Source organism: Eimeria necatrix, genomic scaffold (assembly GCF_000499385.1).
Source record: "Eimeria necatrix Houghton genomic scaffold, Enh_scaff18, whole genome shotgun sequence".
Taxonomy (NCBI): Eukaryota; Apicomplexa; class Conoidasida; order Eucoccidiorida; family Eimeriidae; genus Eimeria; species Eimeria necatrix.
The window spans coordinates 39,342-59,901 of NW_013652461.1; the positions used below are offsets into that span (position 1 = coordinate 39,342).

Sequence of the window (20,560 nt, forward strand, 5' to 3'; positions counted from 1 at the left end):
GAGCTTAGGTCGCATCTTTACCTATTCGTTTGCGATGCCAGCTTAGCAGGCGAAGCCATGCAGTTGTCTTCTTGAATATGGCTGCTGCTTCATGAGAGCTCTACTTACCTTCGGGACACGGCACGCAGGTGGTGAAACCACCCAGCGACATGAAACCCTCGCGGCAAGGGTTAGGAGGCTTTCTAGGGTCGGAACATTCGTACCCCGGTGGGCATGGCAAGCATTCAATTCCCTGTGTGCTTGCGCTGCATCAGCACAGTCGCCAAGCCATGGTGCTCTCATGGTGAAATATCCCAAGCAAGAGCTTTTGAGGATAGGCCTTCAACGACTGCTGAAAAGGGGACGTCATTCAATACAAACACGCACCGTATATAATGGGCTCCAATGCAAGTACTATAGAAAGCAGTAGCCGCCACGTCACCGACGGATTCGCTCGCTGCATCTTGGTGGCGAATAATGTTGATGGACAGAGGAATTTCAAAGCCACGCGCTGCTAGTAAATGGCGCTGACTTAAAGCCATCCTTTCTGAGCGGAAACTGCACTTGCAGTTGTCTTATAGGATTCCACGGATGATATGTTTTAAATTGAAGGAAAAATTGCTTTCCACGAACGGAGTAGCGTAGCAAGAATAACAGCATTGCAAACTATTAAATATAGAAGAATATAGCGCTGTGCTTTTGCGGGAGCGTCACCTGTATTGTAGTTGGCGTCATCCGAAGAAGCCCTCAAACTGCATACGCTCTGAAATACTTCGTAGCCTTCCCCTGAGAAAATGCCATCAGTACATCGCCGAAGAATCCAACTATTATGGAGGTCGTCTACAGTGATGGTGCTGTTAGTATGGCTATAAAAAGGAGGAAGGACGGAGCATGCGAAGGAATCCGTGTCTAGCACTGGTGTCAATGTGCGTACCACTGTAAGCCAAAGAAGCATTGTGCGTTTCCGATATGTTAAGAATGCGCAGTATGAAGCTGTACTCGGCCTGCCAGTGAGCAGTTTCCACGAAAATTTGGCCAAGTTTTTCGTCTTCGTCAAAAGTATCTATGTTCGGCATATCTTCAAAATCGTAAACATGCTTTGTTTGCGATATGATTTCGGTGCCGTCACAATGCAGCTGCAGGCTGACATTGGCGAGCGGCTGAGATCTCAGCCGGAATGACAAGTTAAATTGTTCGGTTGCGATGAGATAGTGTGGATTTGTTCCCCACTCAACCTGAGAGCAGAACGGTTTGCTTGGCTTATGAGGTTCTAGTCTAATTACACATTTTTCTAATTGAGCGAAGAGGTTTGGAGTGGTTCATGAACAGAACTGCATGCGACATTTTGGCACTCATATTACCGTACTCCCGCAATGTCGTCATCCCACACTGAAAATATCACTTCTGTGCCACCGCGCATGCTCCACGTGTTGGCTTCTTCGCTACTAAAAATGTCATGACGCAATGCCAACTCTCGAATGACGTCTCCAGAAATGCTTCCTTCCAACGGATGCTCATTCTGCGTTAATTTTAAGATATAGAGAAAGAAACCATTTCGACAAGTCCGTATTGGCAACGTTCTGATAGTGCATTAAGATGCACGCAAGAAATCTGATTGAGCAAGTCTCTTGCGAAGACTTACCGCAGGTGGAGCAATGTTGTCTTGCTCTACCTTGAGCACCACTACTTGCTCTTGCTTCCAGTTGTTTGCATCAAAATGCAGCACTGCGGGTTTTACAGAAATGCTGTTGCCTTGATCGCCGGAAATGTGAATTGTGATTTCCTCATTTTCGCGCGGACGAGCAGACAGCCGCAGTGTGTAAGATATCTGAGCATTAGGTCATTTCACAGCAACTTGTTATTGATTGATTCCAATATCCATAATGCTCTTGTTTGGGCCTTGCTTTCAAGAAAAATGCTATTGCGTGCAAAGCCCATTCAGCCCTGTACATTCTAGGCAAGTGACCAGTCTACCGCGATGGCCGTTCTGTGATATCACTTGTCAAAGCGCTGTTCACCTCTTCCCCCTCTCGAACAAGTTGCTGCTGCGGAAAGCCGGCCATTAGCTCATACGTATCGCTATCCATCGCGTACACTGTTAGGGACTTCGGCCCAGCAAAAAACAATGACTGCACTCCGTGAAGAAGTGCTGGAGAAGGAAGATCAAATTCTACAGTACTCGCTGACCAAGACGGGTCGTCAGAAACAACGTCAAACGTTACAGAAAAGGCCGCAATGTTTATAGATGACCCAGGCTGTGACAAGCCCTTACTGCCAACAACCAAACCAGGGCTCAATGGCTGCAAGAAAGCAGGTTCACGCCGACGCACACACTAAGGTGATGTCCACTGCTCACTGCTCGTCCGCTCAGCGTTGAAGCTCACAGTTTAAAGAGAAACTGTGTTTGCTTACCTGGAGGTAAAATGTTTTGACATCTGTTGCTTCCTCTACCGAAAACAATAAGCTGGTTGGCTCAATCCTTAGGTACTGTGCACCATCTTCCTGGATCAACCCTCCCAAAGGATCCAAGAGAGCAACACTCTTGACTTCGACCAGAACAGGCTTTTGAGGAGCCCCAAAGTTCCAGTTTTCTGCTTTCAGAGAAACTTTTAGTTGCCCCCAGTGTTCACGGGAAGGCAGTTCATTTTCATTGCCTTGTGTGGCGCGACGCTCTAGTAGTAGAGGCAAAGGCTGAAATTGTAGCCTTGAAGCTGAAACCGCTTGGACGCTAGCTGACGAGTCGGATGTGTCTTTGACACAAAGGGTGCAAGTTGCCTAAAAATAACACGAGCCATGTGAGGGCGCAAAATACGCCGGCAAAGGTCAAAACGCCCCAGCGTAAAACTGATGGGGCCAAGCTCACTCGGTTCACCGTTACGCATCCCTGGTGCTCAAAGTGAACAGGCATTGCGGCAGCAGTGTTGATTTTGAAACTAATTCCTTGACTGGGCTTGCCTTAAGTAGGACTGCTCCAGGCTCAGAAAACCAGAGACCTTCGAAGGCTAATTTTCCTCCTCCCCAAACCCGGCTAGTCTGGCCATACAAAGGAACTTTCTGGCCAGCGTCATTAAGAGCAATAAGGTGAACTTCCACGTGATCGCCTGCTCTCCGAAGTTTGGGTGCGTTCGCAGTCTCATTGCCTTCCAAATCCACCAAAGTCGCCACAGCACTGAAGGGTTCATGCAAAAGCACCCTGGGAGGTGGTTTTAGGGAAAAGACCGCTGACACTGCAGGGCCAGGAACAATTTCAAACGGGGCCGAGAGCACCTCTAGGCGGGTATCCTGCCACAGTGTAGTCACGAATTGAATCACGTGCTGCCCAGCCCGAGACACGCGTATGTCATGAAGTCTTGCGTAACCAAGTTCGTCTGTTTCCACCGTCCATGATGCCAAGGCAGCTGCAAGAAGTAGCGAATTAAATGCAGAATGTATGCTCGTTTCCTTTTGGTACGGAAACATGGTGTGCAAGCGGCAATTTTAGGGAGAGGGAAACGCTGCTCGAGCGTCGCAATAATCAATGCCCACTTACTGCCTCCCTTGCCATTTAAGTCGATAGGGATAATATTAGCTACAATAGTGCTCTTTATGCGTATTGGCCGTCCGTCTAGGTCTTCCAACTGGACTTCGGGCTGGTGCTCCAATACTGCTCCGCTGACTGCTCCTGAAGGCTGGGATACAACCCTAAGAGACGCTCGCGTGCCTGCTGCGAATTGGCGTTTCTCTGTTCTCAGTGTGCGCTCACAGCCCCCGCAACTGATGCTAAACCTGTAGGTGCCATCGACGGGAGGGCTAAACAGTAAAGCAGCTACTCCTGTAAAGCATCAGCACAGTGCATACGAGCTCCAGACGTTGAATGCCCCCTGCGGAGCTGCATTTGTACAGTGTATGTCAAGGAAGGGACGTCTTGTAAGGAGAAAAACGAGAGCCATGAGGCTCTGCGATATGTTTTCTACTCTGCAGCATATGTGTTGGTGCAAGAAAGTTCCGCGTGCTAAAACATACCCTCAGTGGCGAGGCTTGATTCTAAATGAACCGCCCTCTCAGTTCCAGTATTCGCTGAATCCTCGAGAGGTACTTGTTGGGAGTCTACTGGCTTGGTGTACTCATCAACTAAAATCAGGGATGCAGCCACCCCACCATTGTATGCTTTGTTGATTTTTCCGTCTGGTCCTAGTGCCTCCACTATCAATTCCACCCAATGAGTCCCACCTTCGTGTAGTTGGATTTGATGAACTTTGACGGAAAGCTCCGCTCTTTCGTCACTAGTTGTTACACTAATTTTATCGTGGTTGTCTTTCCCGTTCATTCCCGGGACAATGCCTCTTTGGTCATCCACGCTTGCTAAACTGTCCTTGGCATTTGCTGAAACCGGTTTTTGCTCCCCAATGTGTCTCGCATCGTCCGACAAAAAGGCCAAAGACTGTTGCTGTTGCTGCGCGAGATAATCCTGCGCAGCATTTCCTGCTCCGAGCACATCTGGTTCTGCACACGGTAGAACGAGCAAGCATCCAAGCAGCAGCAGTTGACATTTTGACAATCTGCGGAGTGTTTTGGTGTGCCAGACGTGCCCTTGGAACATCTTGACACGTTCAAAGCGGTTAAGCTGTTCTCGTAGCATCGTCAACAAATTTAACTGTTCGGAAATGAGCAATGTTTCTTTCTGCCCAGACGCTCGACAGGCAAATCAGTAGAGGACGAAAGCACCATGTGATTGGGAGTAAATGAATAAACTGCTGGCCCACAAAAGCACATCCACGTCCTCTCAGATCCGAGGACACTTTGGTGCACACTAGTCCCTGTGGTCTTTCGTCTTCACGCAGAAAAGAAATTCGTATAGGTGATTCCTCAGCTCCTGTCTGTATTTTTTGCTTTGCTCATTCCCTCGAACGAGACCCTCATGCTGCACATTTGAACCACAATACTAGGACTATTGTTTTGGTGATACTTTCGTTTATCTTCTTCGCTAGGTATTCCTTCTTGCCCTATGTAGGTCCTGTATTTACACAGTGCTGCTGCTTTTGCTGCGCCTTCTCGCCAGCCTCTGATAGTTAACAAGTAACTTGCAACTAGGAGTCAAAGTGAAATATTGGCATGCACAGGCTGCGAGACTGGAACTGCAGGGCAGCCGCTCTGAAGTTGTCATATGCATGCCTTAGCAATTAAAAAAAACTGTAAATTAAAACCGGATTCAACTTTTGTCTCTTATGACCTCTTGCCCTGCGACGCCATGTGGGAGACACACTGAGGGGTCCAAGACACGCTCCACCAGTGGACACCATCCAGCTAGGCCAGCCTCCACCTAATCCATAGTTTTTTGTGTAGAAATTAGAATGTAAAATAAAAACCACGCTATATAATGGCACTGATTGCGTCATATCAAGTACGCTGTCGGATCGAACACTACAATGTCAAGAAGGTCACTCAGGCTTCCTGACCGCAAGCACAGCGCAGAGCAGGATTGTGAAATGGGGGAGCTACGGCAAAGGAATTAGTTCACCAAGGATAGTTTTAGCCTTTGACACTTTCCGTATTTGTTGAAACCGTACTACGACTGCTTAGCCTCATTTTCTGTAGAGGTGTCTAGGTTGCCTGCCCAAACTGACGGTGGAGCTCCTTCAACTCAGGCATAAAAGCGCTATCAGATGAAAGGTCAGCGCACCAGCACAGCTCCTGGTATCAGTGTTCCTTTGGCAGCTCCAGATGCAAGGCAGTAGCACACTGGAAGGAAAGGCACGGAGTACAATACGAGAGTAATCGGGAGCGCAAGCTAAAACTTGCATCACCAGATTAGTCCGCCACTGCAAGTGCAAAAAAGCCGTCAAAACAACACTACGAGTTTGTTGCAGTGTGGATGCAGGGGCGCAAATTTGCCTACGTGGAGACACCTCACCATGCCCACACGTGTGTACCCATCTACTAATTTTCCAGGTGAATAGCAGCTCGGTGAGATTTCCATTTTGAAGTAAGTGGTTGTTGTATCTGGCAACTTGTGCGAAGCTCTTGAGAGTGACTACCGGCCTGCCTGTATGCTGGAAAGTGTACTTTTGCTCGCCAGTTTCAGCCAAAATATTACTAGTAAATGTTGGTTGCTGCACACTTGCATGCTTGAATACTTGAATGAGTCTGCACTACTTAAATAACTGTGCACTATAAAAAACAAAGCTGACCAAAGTAGATAATGACTGTGACGCAGGACTGTCAAAAAATCTGCGGGCCACAATATTGCAAACGGAGGAGTCACTTGAGACGCGTTACTGCAGGTACACGTTCGCTGACGTGTTAGATCCGGGCCAACCATTGCTGCCAAATACTATAGCGTTCACACTGCGAGTTCATTGTGCACGTCCTTCCCAAGTTGCGAGTGCAACTTGCAGCAAGGCTACTCGGGCTTCCTGACCACAAGCTCAGCGTGGAGCAGGTGGTGAAGTGAAGAGGGTTCGACAAAGGTGATAGCTCACTAAAGACACTTCTAGTCCTTCAACTCTATCTATATCTGCCGAGGCCATAATGTCTTACAACTGAAAGTGCAACGGGAAATTTCTAAAGAGCCCCCCACGTGACTGCCATGAGACATCCCTTTCAACAGGCAACGCAAAAGGAAGAACGAAACGGATTGGCATGGAACATCTAATTCTAGCTGAGAGGCAACTAATGCAATCCGATTTTGAAATAAGTTTGCTAGCTACATTGGGTGAATGTAAGCTTTGAGTGCATCAAGCCAGCAAGGTGGCACCACGAGAGTCACACAAAGTGTTGGCTAAGCCAGATCCCATTTACACAACACCTTGAGCACGTCCAGCAAATTTTCGTGCTACAAAAAGGGAAGTTACTTTGACGGGTCGCACTGCATCAGCAAGCTGACAGGCAGCCGAAGGGAGCTTTCAGATGCGCAGTAGCAAAGAAATATTTGAAAGGCGAGCACAGCCTTGCAGGTTTTGTTCGAGCTCTTTGCCAGGAATGAACGGAAGAGCACTACTATTAGGGCTACGCTCTCTTATGTGCGCTTCTGTAGAGTCGAATAATACTGTGCAGATGCAGTCATCAAAGAGGCAGCTGTAGCACGCCATCAGTCAGCTGATTACAATTTTGAAGAATGCAGCAAGCTTATCCCTGATGAAAATGAATCACCCAAAGCTGATGTAGTGACGCTTAGAAGGTGCACTGTTGCTCGACTGTGAAGTACGGTAGAACACATAATAAACCATGATTTCTACTTGTTGTACACGGAGAAAAAGCCAAGGGATTTCCACTGTTTCTTGCTGCCTGCAATGGACAGAAAATTCAATTTGCGCGTCGTCAATGTGTGAATACGAGAAGCAGTAGCGCTCAGATACGGAAGCTCAGCATTCTTGGGCCTTTGATTCTGTACTCCTCGCTTGATCAACTTGATTGTCCCAACGGCTCTCAATATGTCATTGCTTTCTTGTGGGCAGAGTGCAGATAATTGAAGTTTAGTAATGATACACGGCATAGGCAGTGGCAACGCAGAAGAACGCTGTATCTCTATAAACCGCACTGGCGAATGAGTCTGTCTTCTTATCCCACAAGCAGCGACAGCCAACTCGAACACCTTGGCCGCAGTCTTCCCCCAGGTCAACTGTGATACATATCCTGTATTTCGGTCTCAAAAGGGCAGTAAGAGCATCTCGCAATGAAATTGCCAGATTCTTTGAGAGCTGACAAGCCTGATCAGCTGAGTATGTTTCCCCTTTCAGCCTGGACTCAAGCAGGCTCTTCATCAGTTCTTCTGCCGCCTTCGCAGGGAAGCGACTGCTGAGGGGCAAAAATAAGCAGGATGAATCCTCCACTTGCTGGTGCGGGTCGTTGCTGTTTCTTGCCATCTTTCTCTTAAGTCGTAAGGACCACCGTACTTCTAGCAGCTACCGAATACAATCGGGGTCTGGATGTTACACACTGTGGGGAGATCTGACAAACTTTGCGGGCATTGTATGCTGCTCGATTTGCTGATGTATATTACTTTGCGCAAAATTGCAGCATGGTAGCACTATTCAATTTGATGCAAAATGAGTTTGCCCTACCGCCGCAGAGCAGAGCTTACGACGTCAGCAACGCAATTCAGGGAGCCTAGGTCTTTTGGTGCGACATTCTCAAGTGAATCAGACTCTATTAATTTGAAACCTGCCTCTGTTATGTCCTTGCGGTGCCGTGCAAGTTTCCCTCTATGTGGTTCTCATGGAAGCGAATGAATCATCTCTTCTCTATGTTGTGCAACTTTGAGGCACCTTGAACATCCTCAAGTTTCTCCACGCTACCCATCATATCTTTCAAAATAAAGCAATATACGTTAGCAGTTTACTTTTGGCGAAGAGTACAGAGCATACGTCTAAAAATGCTGAAATCAGTACGGGTCTGTGTACTTCACCTGTAAAGGAAGCCCCTGCGGTGGTCTTTGCATGCATTGTGCGGGCGGCGCCCGTGCACGGCTGAATCATTGAATCTGTTTCGTTTTTAGATGAAGAAACAGTGTTGAGGAGTTTGAGAAAAACATTTTGAATGAACATATAAATCACACACTGGCAGCAGCTCAGTGTGAACCGAGGGGGCCACGGGTTTCACCTAGGCTAGCTGTTTTGGGTGTCACAGCTTGCTTGTTTTCAACTAAGAGAAACATTTTTCACACTGCAATGTTATATTTAAAAGGCGCGCTGGAAGCAGGTATCTTTAAGACCCAACTGAATAGCAGGGGACAGCCAGTCGAACCCGCTTCTCGATCCACACGGAAATTGCATGGAACCTGCAGTTCATAACCCAGCTTTTTGTTCCCCCGGGGCCAAGCTCTCCATGGTGTCGCATGTGAAGGGAACTTCGTGTTTCGGAGCGGCATACTTGAGACGGCTATTGGCTTTTCTGTTGAGCATCATGGATGGATTATGCCACGCATGATTATTTCCACCTTCTCGAACATTTTTTCTGTTTACCCGCGTAACCTTGCTAAAAATGATGCAAGTAGTTGGGATATGAGTTGGGTTTGATGCGTAGCCTATAAATTCAATGGAAACTGCGGGAGGAGAACAAGGGATCGCTCTGCAGCGTCGGGGAAAGGCATTGGCTTTAGAACATGCGTTTTCTCGAATCTTAAAGGAGTGAAGTTGCCTGTAGTCCCCAGATTCTGTTTTTAGTTGCCTTGTTCCATGCGTTGACTGGCTATGGAATTGACGTGGCAGCTGCTCTGCGGGGCTACGGTTATGCGGGAAAAGCTGGAGCACTCCTTCACATACATAGATACTTCAAGTATTTTTGAAATAACGGCACCACGTGTTTAGCCAAGGTGCACGTGCATCGTTCTTCAGAAATATCACCAGAGCGCCGTCACCTAGCACTTCACGCGTCGTTAAGGCTTGAACCGAGCTCCTTGTCGGTAAAATTATTTGCGTCACTTTTGTAGGAAGGCCGTATCTCGGCGCCAGAGTATGGAGTGCTCCACGTGCACACCTATCCCATGTACAAATGGAGCGAAATGGCAGAATTGAGCGGTATTCTTGCGAGCCACACTAGTGTCTGCGAAATCTTGATTTTTAGGTGCACAGGTATCCATAATGCAGCCTAGGAAGTGTAAAGTGGTAGTACTCAGTACCAACTTGCCTTTGGTCCTGATTCGTAAGAGAAGTTCCTGGAGATTTTGAAGTTCACTTTCCCGGACGCTAAGTTTTTGCTTAAGGCGTTCCAGTTCGTTTAGGCGCCTCCTAGCAAATGCACCGTCGTCATTTGTGTTCTGACGCCACAAAAGAGTGTTTTGTAGTGAAAGCTTTAGCGGAGAAAGGTCCGCATGTTGCAGCCTTCCGCCCCTCAAGGCTGTTCACCCACCATTGAGCAAATGAGTGTTTCTGTCTGCGAATTGTCACTTACTCTGTGGCGCTTCCCCCCTTGTAGCTGCTGGGACAGTAAGCAGTCGCTCTCTCTGGCGAGGGCGAAACGGCGCAGCAGATCAGTTTGACGCTTAGTTGTATCCTGGAGCAGTTGCTTGAGCTTCGTGTACTGCCGTTGCTGTTCTCGTAGCTCTGCCTACGGCAGGAAATTTAGTACAAGTCGGAATTTAACATCGATCGAATCTATTTCTGTGGTTGGCTGCACGCTGCTACAGAATCTAAGCAGGTTCTACGCGATACAGTTGCTGAAATTCAGAAGAGTCAGCAATTGTACTGTAAGGGTGTAGAGTGTTCGCGACGTAGAAGCCTTGTATGGGCTGCCTGCGCGCGGCCGCTAGTTTACCTCATACCTGTTTGGCGGCCACTACTTCGATGTCTTTCTCGAAAGCCGGCTTTATGGGTTCACTGCGACCTCGACTGTCAGCCTGACCTGCAATTTGGGCAGCAGCTTCAACCTGCTCTAGGGTAAGCGATACGCCAAATCTTACAAGCTCCACAGCTTTAAACGTCTCCCGAAGAGATGAAAGACGTTGCGTATTCTGCATATACATAGCAAGCTAGACGTAGGAAAGGGCGGCCCTCCTGTACAGGATGCGCGATTGAATTTCGTGTGCAGCTTATCAATTGAGCCTGTTAAGTTCTTCGGGCGGTTTCAATGCACAGTCGCTGTGGGAAAGCAAAAGAAACTACGGTGTTTGGAGGCACGCGCCTGTTTATTTTCTTTCTGGGCCATTACAGATAGGCGCCTAAGCTGCTTGAGATCGTCCGCGACGACCGCTGTTTCCCTCTCGAGCTCTTCTACTCTGCAGAGAGGTTCCGCAGAGAATATCACGGCTCATGATTATGTAAGAATTGCTCCTGATTGTTCTGCTCACAAGGCGAAGTTGGAAGGGTTTCATGCTCTTCCACTGCAGCGGGGGCCTATTCTTTATATATGGCGAAGCGGATACCGCCTACTGCTGTCCCAGAGCGGCGAATCCCTCGTAGCTAAAGAGCACGGCATTTTCTAGCTGGTCTGGTAGCTGCCATGTATCCGCAATATTCGATAAGCAACGAATCTGACAGTCGCATATAAGAACACTCATACAGACTACTTTATGTAGAGACTTTTTTGGTTTGTCCCTTTTTGCACAAACCATCGACGCGCATAAGAGAAGGGCCGGTAACCGACTAAGAAACATTCCTGCAAATGTACTAATACGGCAGTAGAGCAGTATGTGCTGGAAGTACACACACTGTTATGCGCATACAGGACAATACAAGGAAAGACTGTTCTTGTGAATCACTGCCAACGTTCAGCGTGTGGTACCTGGGATGCGCGGAGCGGAACTATAGTATTCAGCTCGTTGAGAGAGCTTTGAAGTTCCCTAAGGAACTTGTGGATGGCAGTCTCAGCGGATTTGTAGCGCAATGCGTGCTGTTTTTGAAGCGCCTGGACTTTTGTGTATTCCTTAGGGTGGCAAAACATCATCGAAAGAAACGCTGCGCAGCTCAGTCGAGGATGAACTTGCCTTCTGTTCATTGATGCTCAAGCTTGCATGTATGTACGCCCCTAGAACTTCGCAGTTTCGTCTTTCTATGCAGGAAGTGCCAAGTAGTGGCTCATAAGTTGCGATTAAGTATGCGCCCCAGCCCGAGTCTCGTGACTGAGGGATTTCCGCTATTTTCAGCTAATGCGCATCAACAGTATTACTATTTGTTTCGATGCAAGGAAGTGGAAGTTTGATTTGTAGAACTGAACGTACCCTCTTCAGCTCATCCAGCTCCCGGTGAAGGGTTGCAATCGAAGAGTCGTTTGCCGTTTTGAGGTCCCTATACCATTTAGGCCTACAGTGGACGGCTCCCGTTAGCCAAAAGACCTTCAAAGAAACTACTACTTAGTGCAATAAAAGCTTAAGAAGCTCACCGTAGCTCCAAAATTGCCTCGTACACTGCCATGTCGCACCCCAAAGGGCAAACATCTTCTTCAACATCCGCAGAGTCCCCCTGCAAGGGCTCTGCCTCATCTACCTCGTCTGCATTCGCAACGTAACCGTTGCGCGCGTTGTATTCCTCACTTAAGTCCCTAATAGCTTTTTTGGTTTCTTCAGAAGCTCTATAAAAGCGCTAGGTTTGGCGTTCAGCTCCCCTTTGAGTACAGCCCACAAAGGGCGTTTTTGCGAGCAAGGTGCAAAGAAGATGGCTGAAATTGCAGGGTCCACACCTTCAAGGTCGCTGGACTCCGCATCTCCTCCAGATGAGCCCGCAGGTGGCTTGGCACTTCTATGCATCACCTGCGGAGGAGACGTGGAAAGTGGGCGTGGCGTGCAAGTACCGCAACGTGAAGAGGGAGCTGTGCTGGCGCCGTAATGCAGTACCGAAAAAGCACAAGATAGCTATGCAACACACGAACAATTAATTAGTTATTAAGTTGGAAAATTTCGGCAGCTGTGAAAAAGTGGTACGTTGCGTTCGAAAATTTGCATTAGGGCCGCTTGCTGTGGATTGCGGGGTCCAACTGCCTCTGCCACCCGTCGGCGGATGTCTACTTCTGTCGCCTGCATACACACGAGGCGCGATAGCCAGCAGTTTTGATGTTTCCGCGTTGTATGACTACTGAGTCATTTCTAGCCATGCAGTTAACTTTTAAGCCTCACATGATACGTTGCATATCAATGAGTCACGCTCCGACTTTAATGTAGTAGTCTCATGAACTCACGTGACAGCTCTCTATCGCCTGTTTCCTTTCAGTTATTGAGGCATCAAGACTTTCAAGGCGACCTTCCACCTGTTGACATTCGTCCCGTTCGGTTGAGAGGTCTTGCTGGAGCTTCACACATCGGGCCTCCATTGACTCAATAACTGACAACTCTTGGAACTGCTCCTGAGAAAAGAGTGCGATAGCTTCATCGAGTGTCTGCTGGAAGAACCTGCGCTTTCGCTTTGGCTGCATAAGCTGTGAATGAAGACTTTTGGGGCAGAGCAGCCTTCACACAAACAAAATGAATGGAGACGTACTAACTGCTTTAGGCGAGCAAGTAGCAGCTGCTGGTTTATCGCTGTCCGGTCCTTCAGCAGCCCGCGGAGCTCGTTGTCGAATGCTGAGAGAGCGTACTTGACCTACAGGTACAAATACAGCAATTTCGTGCCAAGCCTGTAAGCCGCGTTTTGCAACTGACCTATATTCCACCATTCGTTTCACCCTGATGTAAGCTGAGTTTGGGCTAGGCTGATAACTGCTTTGGCTAGGCATACTGTCTCAATGGATCCGCCCGCTTGATGTTGGACCTGCATACGCTGAAGTGCTGCCCAGCTGTTCTTCTCTGAAGGCCATGACTGGGGGTTGGTTGATTTATCTATGTAGTATGGCTCGTAGCTCATCGAATATTCTTGCAAAGTGTATGCTGTGTCGGTACTGAAGTTTTGGGCCAATTCGCATTCCCTGAGGATGTCTATGAGGCTCATAAGCTGCTTCCTGAGATTGGACTCCTTGCTGCTAATACCACTTCCACCTGTATTTGTATTGAGCTTTGCATCAGACACAACAAAGCCGTAGGCATGTGCTTCGAGCTTGGCTTTCTTTGATTCGAAAATTGGTGCTAACGCAGTTTGACGCAAGTGTTCGAATGAGATAGCGAAGCCGTCGGGACGCCGACGGGCCTCAGCAAGTGCAGCAATCAGTTCGTCACACTCTGCCTTCGTGGCATCTGTCTCGAACAGCGCCCCGCTGTTTTTCAGATCTTGAAGTCGTCCTTCTAACGAATCGCTGTGCCACACAAGAAGATACCTGGACAGCGAAACGTGAAGCAGGCACGCCTCTGTGCTCCAACAGTGACGAGCACTTACATTAGTTGTGCTTTGTTGATGATCCATAGTGACTCGTTGGATCGTTCTTGAGCAATAGCTTTCTCTACCACCTGAACTAAAGCCTTAGCTTGGAAAAACACGGGAGAATTCTCCAGCTTAGCTGCCTGCAAAGCCTCTTTCACTCCGTGCAAGACACTGTAGGATAGCCTGAGGAGCTCCTCGCGCATTTGCGACAGCACGGCAACACGCCGATTAAATGAAGCAGCTTTCTCTGATGCCCACTTCCTAAGTTCCACGATTTGTTGCCGTTTTCGTGAAGCCATGGCCCTGTAAGCGAATTTCGCCTAACATGATGCCGTAAGTCGTTTTCTTGACTCTACTTATGTACTATCATTCAGTTGCAATTTTGCCATCGCACGGTGTAGTTCAGTCAAATATAAAGAGTACTGTCTGCCTTACACCCTGCTACAAAAAGTTTTACTTCGTTACCTAGTTTTCTTACAATGAGGCCTCAGTAACGCTTCCAGAGTTAGTTAGGTTGTACGCATTCAAACTCTTAATTGTTTCCGCGATGCGGCATTCATCTCGAGGATCCGTAAAATCCTCCTTTGGCTGCGCTCTTAGTAGCATTGCCATCTCTTCCACACGTCGCCTTCGTGCATCACTCCAAGGCATAGTTCCTGTTATTGCATATGGCAAAATTCCCTGATAATAGAAGCTGTACTTGAGAATCCTCCAAAGCAAGCGGAGGACACACAATGGAGAGTCACCGCAACAGCGAGGGGAGTTCTAATTTCAGTGTGCTTACCTGCAGTTTTAGTGGAAGTTTCAGGTTGTAGAGAAAGTGCAACGAGGGTACCAGGCCCGTTGCAAATTATGGGTATTTGCATTCCTTGAACCTTCACAGCCTTAAGTGCCTCTGAATCTGCTGTTGGACGTCTGCTGGAAGCTGCAAGCGCAAAAATAGCGTATGTATCATCGATAAAATGTCTTGGTAAAACGTCTAAGAATAAAACAGCCGACCTAAGTCCTTTGAAATAAATGAGGATAGATGTGTGTGCTGTCTGCATACAGGGAGTCTGGGACAATACTGGCAGCTCGGGTAGCAGCAGGCGTCTGAGCTCTTGCTCTCTTGCGGCCTCCAGCACTGTTTGAATATTCTTTGCGCCCTGTGTCGTTGACTGCTCCTCTTCTGCTGTTTGTAACTGCTGGGTGTCCTGAGAAAATGCAATACAGGCAAAAGAAACAAACGCTACGAACAGTGACAGTCTAGTTTGTCCATGACCGGGCATTGTGTATTCGCGGCAATGCTTGGAGGTATGCCAAAAATGGACTGGCCCAACCTCAGTTAGTATTCAACGTGCGGCTTAGCGCTGTTTAGCTAATCCTTGAACTAACGCACAAGAGGAGTTTGGTCTGTGGGAAACGAATAAACACAAAGATTTTCGAGGATGCCAGCTGCCGCAAAAGTCTCCAACGCTCCATCAAAAAGTCGCTGCAAAAGCCAAGCGCTTTTAATGCACTCATCAACTGTACATATCAGGGCGTAAAGGCATGAGCTTGACGCAAACTATGAGGATAGCTTGCCGAGCATCTGCAGGTGGAGCTGCGGCAACAGGTAACACTGGTGCCAGGTGGCCTTCCTTGGGGGTGCCGCAAAGCTACATGCTGCAACGAGTAAAATCTCTGCTGCTGCCTGTGAGTAGCGGGTGAGTGGCACGTGTGGCTAAAGTCATACTGTCAAAGTATTTATGAGGGTTTGGTGCTGTTCCCTTGCACTTTCTATTTTGCGCTCCACTGTCTTTATGGACTTGGCTGCTTCAAACTCATCAATCTGCAGCAAGTCTCCTCGTATTACAAGCTCCATCAACAGTTCTTGAGAATTGACACGAGGTAAATTCTTCACTCGAGTTATCAAGCTCTGTGGGACTCCAGAAGTAGCGCAAGGACCGGCCGGGTCTGCTTCGTGAGCTTACAAACTTTCCTTGTATGCAGAAGGATTGTTCCTCACCGAAACTATACTTAAATCAACGGCGAACTAATGCCTGCTACTTATATCAAGGCACATGGAAGTAAGGCAATTTAGCTTTAAGCTGCACATATTTCCCTGAGTCCGCATGTTGCCCCTGGAGGTGCTACGATGGGATTTGGTTGTTTAGGTGCAGCTACGCTGACGGCCACCAGAGGCTGCTCGTAAAAGAGGTGGGCGTGCCTGAAACCGTTGTGTGATGTCCTGTAGTCTAGACTTCTCCTGTTGCTTTACAGCCTGAGCCTCAAAATCAGCTTCTTCCTGCCTCTGCAGCCTTTGCTTCTCCTGTTTACATCGGCAGAGTTGCACAAGCTTTGGTCCAGCATTTTACGTCTCTTCGCCATACATTACAGGCGGCCTCGCTGATATTGCTGATTAGCGCAGAGGTGCCCTTTGTTCATAAGCAATATTTTATTTGTGACTTGAGAAGTGCAGCCAGAGCAGCCTCGTGCGTCCGTAATTGTTCAGTACTCAAGCGTACCATAATCGTGGGCACTTGAGAACCCATTATGTCTTGTATAGCGTCCAGCGCATTTGAGTGCTCTGCTTCTGCAATTTCTGCGGACCTTGATGTGGTATCATTGGTATCTGGCATATCTGAGATCCCCAGCGGTACGAGAAGCGGGCATGGCGTCTTTGGCTCTGTAGTCTTCCTGCTCAGTCTCAAAAGGTAAGCCATGAAGATGATAGTTTCGCTTCCGCGCATAAAATATATAAACCCTTGTTATTTATAATGCGCAAAGCGTTGTGCTACTTGACTCAACTTTAAACCGGTGCAGCGCGGCTGAACACCAAAAAAGAAGATAAAGAAAGGCTACTTTTCTTATGATGACGCACTTAGCGCTTGTCCCCCTCGAAGCTGCAGTAGCTTCCGCGTCAACCTCATCGTCACACAAAGTTGCATCTGGCATGAGCAAGCGGCGAAGGAATTGCTGCTGCTGCTGGTGCTTTTCTGCCTGCTGCTGCGCTGGTCCACTTCGAAGTGCCTGCTGTGCCTCCACACGTTCCGCCTTCGCCTTTTCAGCTTTAGCTATCTCGAGCTCTTTTTCGTAGTCTTGCGAATTCTTGCAGAGAAGACGTACACTTCCAAGGTCAAATTCGCACCTCCACCACGCTCCGCTCTGGGCTGCAGCAACTAGTGCCCACTGTTTTGTGCGCTGCACTGGCCTCAGGAGAATGTTTGTGACGACCCCAACATGACTGTCGAAAACCCTAGCCTGGAAAAGGCCACATGATTTTACATACAAGCTTCAAAAAAATTCTTCATTTACGATTGCTTCTTCTTTGTCCACTTTCTTCATTCACAACTGGTGCTATTTGTTTTTGAAAGCTGGAGTTATTCTGGATCAACGTGACTTTACATCTCTGATGTTCAGTCGGCATACACAACTAACGAGCCCTCACCACTGCACAAGCCTTCAGTGTGTCAGCGGGAAAAAGCAGCACTCTTCCGTCTGATGTGCCAGCCACAAGCAGTCCTTCCTCAGGAAGTGCCACTAGTTGAGTGATATGAGGCCCCTGAAACTCGCAAGAACTGTAATTTGTCTTCGTGGGCTGTTGGAGAGCATTGTAGAGTGAGATTAACGGACGGACAGCCGTGTTTGTTGCCGAGGAGGTAGAGGACGTCGGACTTTCGGCTAACTCCAATAATGTGTGTATCGGAGTGCACCATATACCGTTCCTCATATTCGAAGTACCGGAAAATAAGAGAAAAGCATTATCGGCGGTCCACCTTTCGTTGTCAGCATTAGGAGAAGCGACGTTTCTGTCTGTTTGATTGCTACTGATTTTCCAGGTCAGTAGGTCCGTTGCATCTGTGCAACATTCCAAGCAGGAGGTTGTTATTGCGGTAAGCCGAGCTGTTGCAGCTGCAGCTGCTGCAGCCGCCGCACGACGGCGTTGCTGCTGTTTCATCGTTGCTGCGAGGACGCGCCGGGTCTCATCCGCTGCTGCGGCCTGTTCTTCAAGGCTTCCACTTGAGGAATTCATCATATTTCTAGTTTGATTAGTAATTGCACGAAAATCCGGCTCACGTTCACAAGCCAGTTCCGACTCGCTATCGCTACCGCTGAATTCCTCCTGATCTGGTGAGTCTTCACCTTCTGGAACCAAGCTCCGTAAGGCTGCAGCTGATATTTTCAACTCAATGCGCCTGCGTAGTTGGAAATACATCCAGTAGGTTCAGGAAGCCTTTGGAAGTGTCGGCAATATTCACCACGGGGAAATCATACAACTTAAACTCGATGAGTGCACTGAGGCAAAAGTGATGCGTAGCCGACTTAACACGCTGGTGGCCTTGCCTGAAAAAAAGAACTTGAGTCAGGTCTAGCGGGTCCCCTGCAGTCGGCGAGGCTGCTTTTTCTGAGGGGCGCCGAACTAAATTTCTGGGGGTCCCTCCATTTAAATGACTATCTTCTTCCAGCGGTTCCACTTGCGCACTAGAGTCTGAGTTCCCGTCGTCAGCTTCTCGCCTGTTCCTCTGTTCCCCTGTAGAAATCGCCTTCTCTGCTGTGGTCACATTCTTTTTCACACCCGCAAGCCCCGTATCACCACATTGGACAGCTCTTTCGCACCCTGCCCCCGCAGTAAGTTTGTCAAGCCCAGTCAATGCCAACAGAGCTGCATCAGTTGCTACGCCGAGCAGCAATAATGGGCGTTCCCAGATTAATTTCGTCAAAGTGGATGGCGTCTTCGTAAAACCAAGAGGCTCAACCTGCCAACTTCTCTCAACACCGTTCAAAGTCGCCATATCTCCACTTTTGTGTTTTTCCATCTCCACCTGATAAGACTGTTGAAGTTTAAGCAACAACACTAGGCCGTCTTCTCCCACCACTGCGAGGAGCTGGCCTGAGCAAATCTTGCAAGAAAGCTTTGGCAAAGAGGAATCGCACTGCTTGCTTCAAGCAATTAAGCCGCTAGTGTCTTGCGCCTGCTAAGAACAGCAGAATCTGAAGAGAACTGTTGCATGGTATTCTCACAAGTGTATTTGTACCTGTTGGGTCGACAGCCAAGTGCTCCACGGCGCACGCATGCGTTTTAACAGCCATCACTAGCTGTGATCCGTTTTTAGAAAACTCGGACATCCGAACAACTCCGTCAGAAAAGCCAAGCAAAGCACAAGGAGATCTTGCATCTTTTGTCACCGGCATTAGCGCGACGCATCTGATGCGACTAGAATACCTCCTATATTGACAAAAAAATTTCGCCCCTTCCGAGAAACCAACATTATGGTCGTGTGTTATTTTTCAGTAAGTTGCCCGGCTTCTCGGTCTGTGACGAAGGAATCGAAGAACCTACCTGCAGGTCAGTGCCATGTGACAGGGCGGGCTTTTCCAGGTACGTGCTGAACCGTCATCTCCAATGGTTAGTAAGTCTGCAAGTCGTCATGAACTCTTTAAAGCACAATATTACGCTGTGTGTTGTAGGCGAACATGACAGCTCGCGTTCTCATCGTGCGAGTGACCAGCAAAATGTTTGACGAGTCATGAGCAATTTCGCCCTCTTCTTGCCCCTCTTGTGTTATTAAAAATCAATGACAAACAGTTTCTGGTTGGCTCATGCATGAAAACTGCTTATAGGCATCCTTATTATGCGCAGAGCATACCCGCTTTAGCATCTGCAAACTCATCAGCTACTTCCATTGCCATCAGAATGCTTCCAGCATGGAAATCAAGGACCTCGTAAAACGAAAACAAAAGACCCCTTTAGACAGCGTTCAGCAGTGTTAATTTTCCAGAGACAGCGCATGTATACTTTGCCAATAGTGTAAACAGCAACGACTGAGACCGCATGCAAGGAGCCTCTCTTGAACCCTACCTTGACTAAACTATCAAGCTGGGGAGAAAACAGCCATGTAGTACCACAATCAGCAACCACTAGCCAGAAAGGGCTAGAAGCGTCCCTGGTTTCATATACACCCCACAAAACTTGGTAATTTTGTTCAAGTGGAAGCTCTAACCTTTGCAGGGAGCGCACCTCTTCCCAATTCCAAACGGCTAGGAAAAACGGCACTGTGGTGAGCGCAATAAATATACTAGAGAACAGTAGGCATGTCTTAATTTGACCTACTGATGTGGCAGGACCTTCTTGATTGGTGCGTATCCAGGCATCGCGAAGCTCTTTATCACGGGGACTGCAATTTTCGTTTCTTCGGCCATGTCATTGACTGCTTCAAGGATGGCTTGGATGTCCCACCTGCAGCGGGCTTCCACAAAATATTCAGGCTAGCTGCTTGTAACATTTCTGTAATGACACAGCTTCTGGAGTGCAAAGAATATACAAGCATATCTAATGGAATGAATTTCATCATGTACCGTTTCACAGCTTCTGAAGTGCAAAGAATATACAAGCATCTCTATTGGAATGAATTTCGTCATGTACCATTTCATCTGCCCGTCATCGCCAGCGGAGACTACGTGACTTGCATTCCTTGGATCTCTGAATACGGTATTAATGGCTCCCCGATGGCATGACGGTAAATGTTTGATGGGAGGCTCCGTTGCGTTGTGGACCCCGTCTTGCCCATTGGAAGCGTCCGACACAACAGCGGAAGAGCTTTTGCGCCCAGAACGCACGGAGCTTCGAAGATTATTACGACTACGCCCTGTTCCAGAGGGCCCTCGTTGCGACGATACTTCATCCATGCGTTCTCGTGAAGTGCTAGAGCTTCTCCGATATGGATTGATAGCTCCAGGCAACAGCTCTAGCATTTCTGCCTTGATATCGCCATCCTGCAGGACTCCACCATTCACAGCATACGCAATTCTCTATTCCTCTTTATTCAATCATTGCAAGGGCAGGAAAGCATTTCTCCTTCGTTTCGTAGCAGCGCGACGGGGGGCTTTTCGCAGAGTCAAATGGTCTTTTCGGTCCCGAGCAA

The 20,560-nt window shown here is 48.2% G+C and overlaps 3 protein-coding genes across 3 annotated transcripts; all 3 read right to left on the minus strand.

The window, feature by feature from the left end:
- Nucleotides 1-580: 580 nt before the first annotated feature.
- Nucleotides 581-4,558, minus strand: ENH_00024480 (hypothetical protein, conserved; the record flags this gene model as incomplete). Its single annotated transcript, XM_013579613.1, has 9 exons — nucleotides 581-765; nucleotides 914-1,214; nucleotides 1,346-1,498; nucleotides 1,622-1,807; nucleotides 1,998-2,279; nucleotides 2,392-2,754; nucleotides 3,031-3,377; nucleotides 3,509-3,640; nucleotides 3,982-4,558. 9 exons carry the CDS (start codon nucleotides 4,556-4,558, stop codon nucleotides 581-583), a joined length of 2,526 nt encoding a protein of 841 aa, XP_013435067.1.
- A 2,872-nt stretch (nucleotides 4,559-7,430) lies between these two features.
- ENH_00024490 (hypothetical protein, conserved) lies at nucleotides 7,431-7,820 on the minus strand (the record flags this gene model as incomplete). The annotated part of the gene is made up of 1 exon (XM_013579614.1): nucleotides 7,431-7,820. One exon carries the CDS (start codon nucleotides 7,818-7,820, stop codon nucleotides 7,431-7,433), a length of 390 nt encoding a protein of 129 aa, XP_013435068.1.
- Nucleotides 7,821-11,768: 3,948 nt separating this feature from the next.
- On the minus strand, nucleotides 11,769-13,975 carry ENH_00024500 (hypothetical protein; the record flags this gene model as incomplete). The annotated part of the gene is made up of 6 exons (XM_013579615.1): nucleotides 11,769-11,961; nucleotides 12,012-12,139; nucleotides 12,565-12,792; nucleotides 12,864-12,965; nucleotides 13,101-13,632; nucleotides 13,692-13,975. The coding sequence occupies 6 exons, from the start codon at nucleotides 13,973-13,975 to the stop codon at nucleotides 11,769-11,771; spliced, it is 1,467 nt and encodes a 488-aa protein (XP_013435069.1).
- Nucleotides 13,976-20,560: the final 6,585 nt, after the last annotated feature.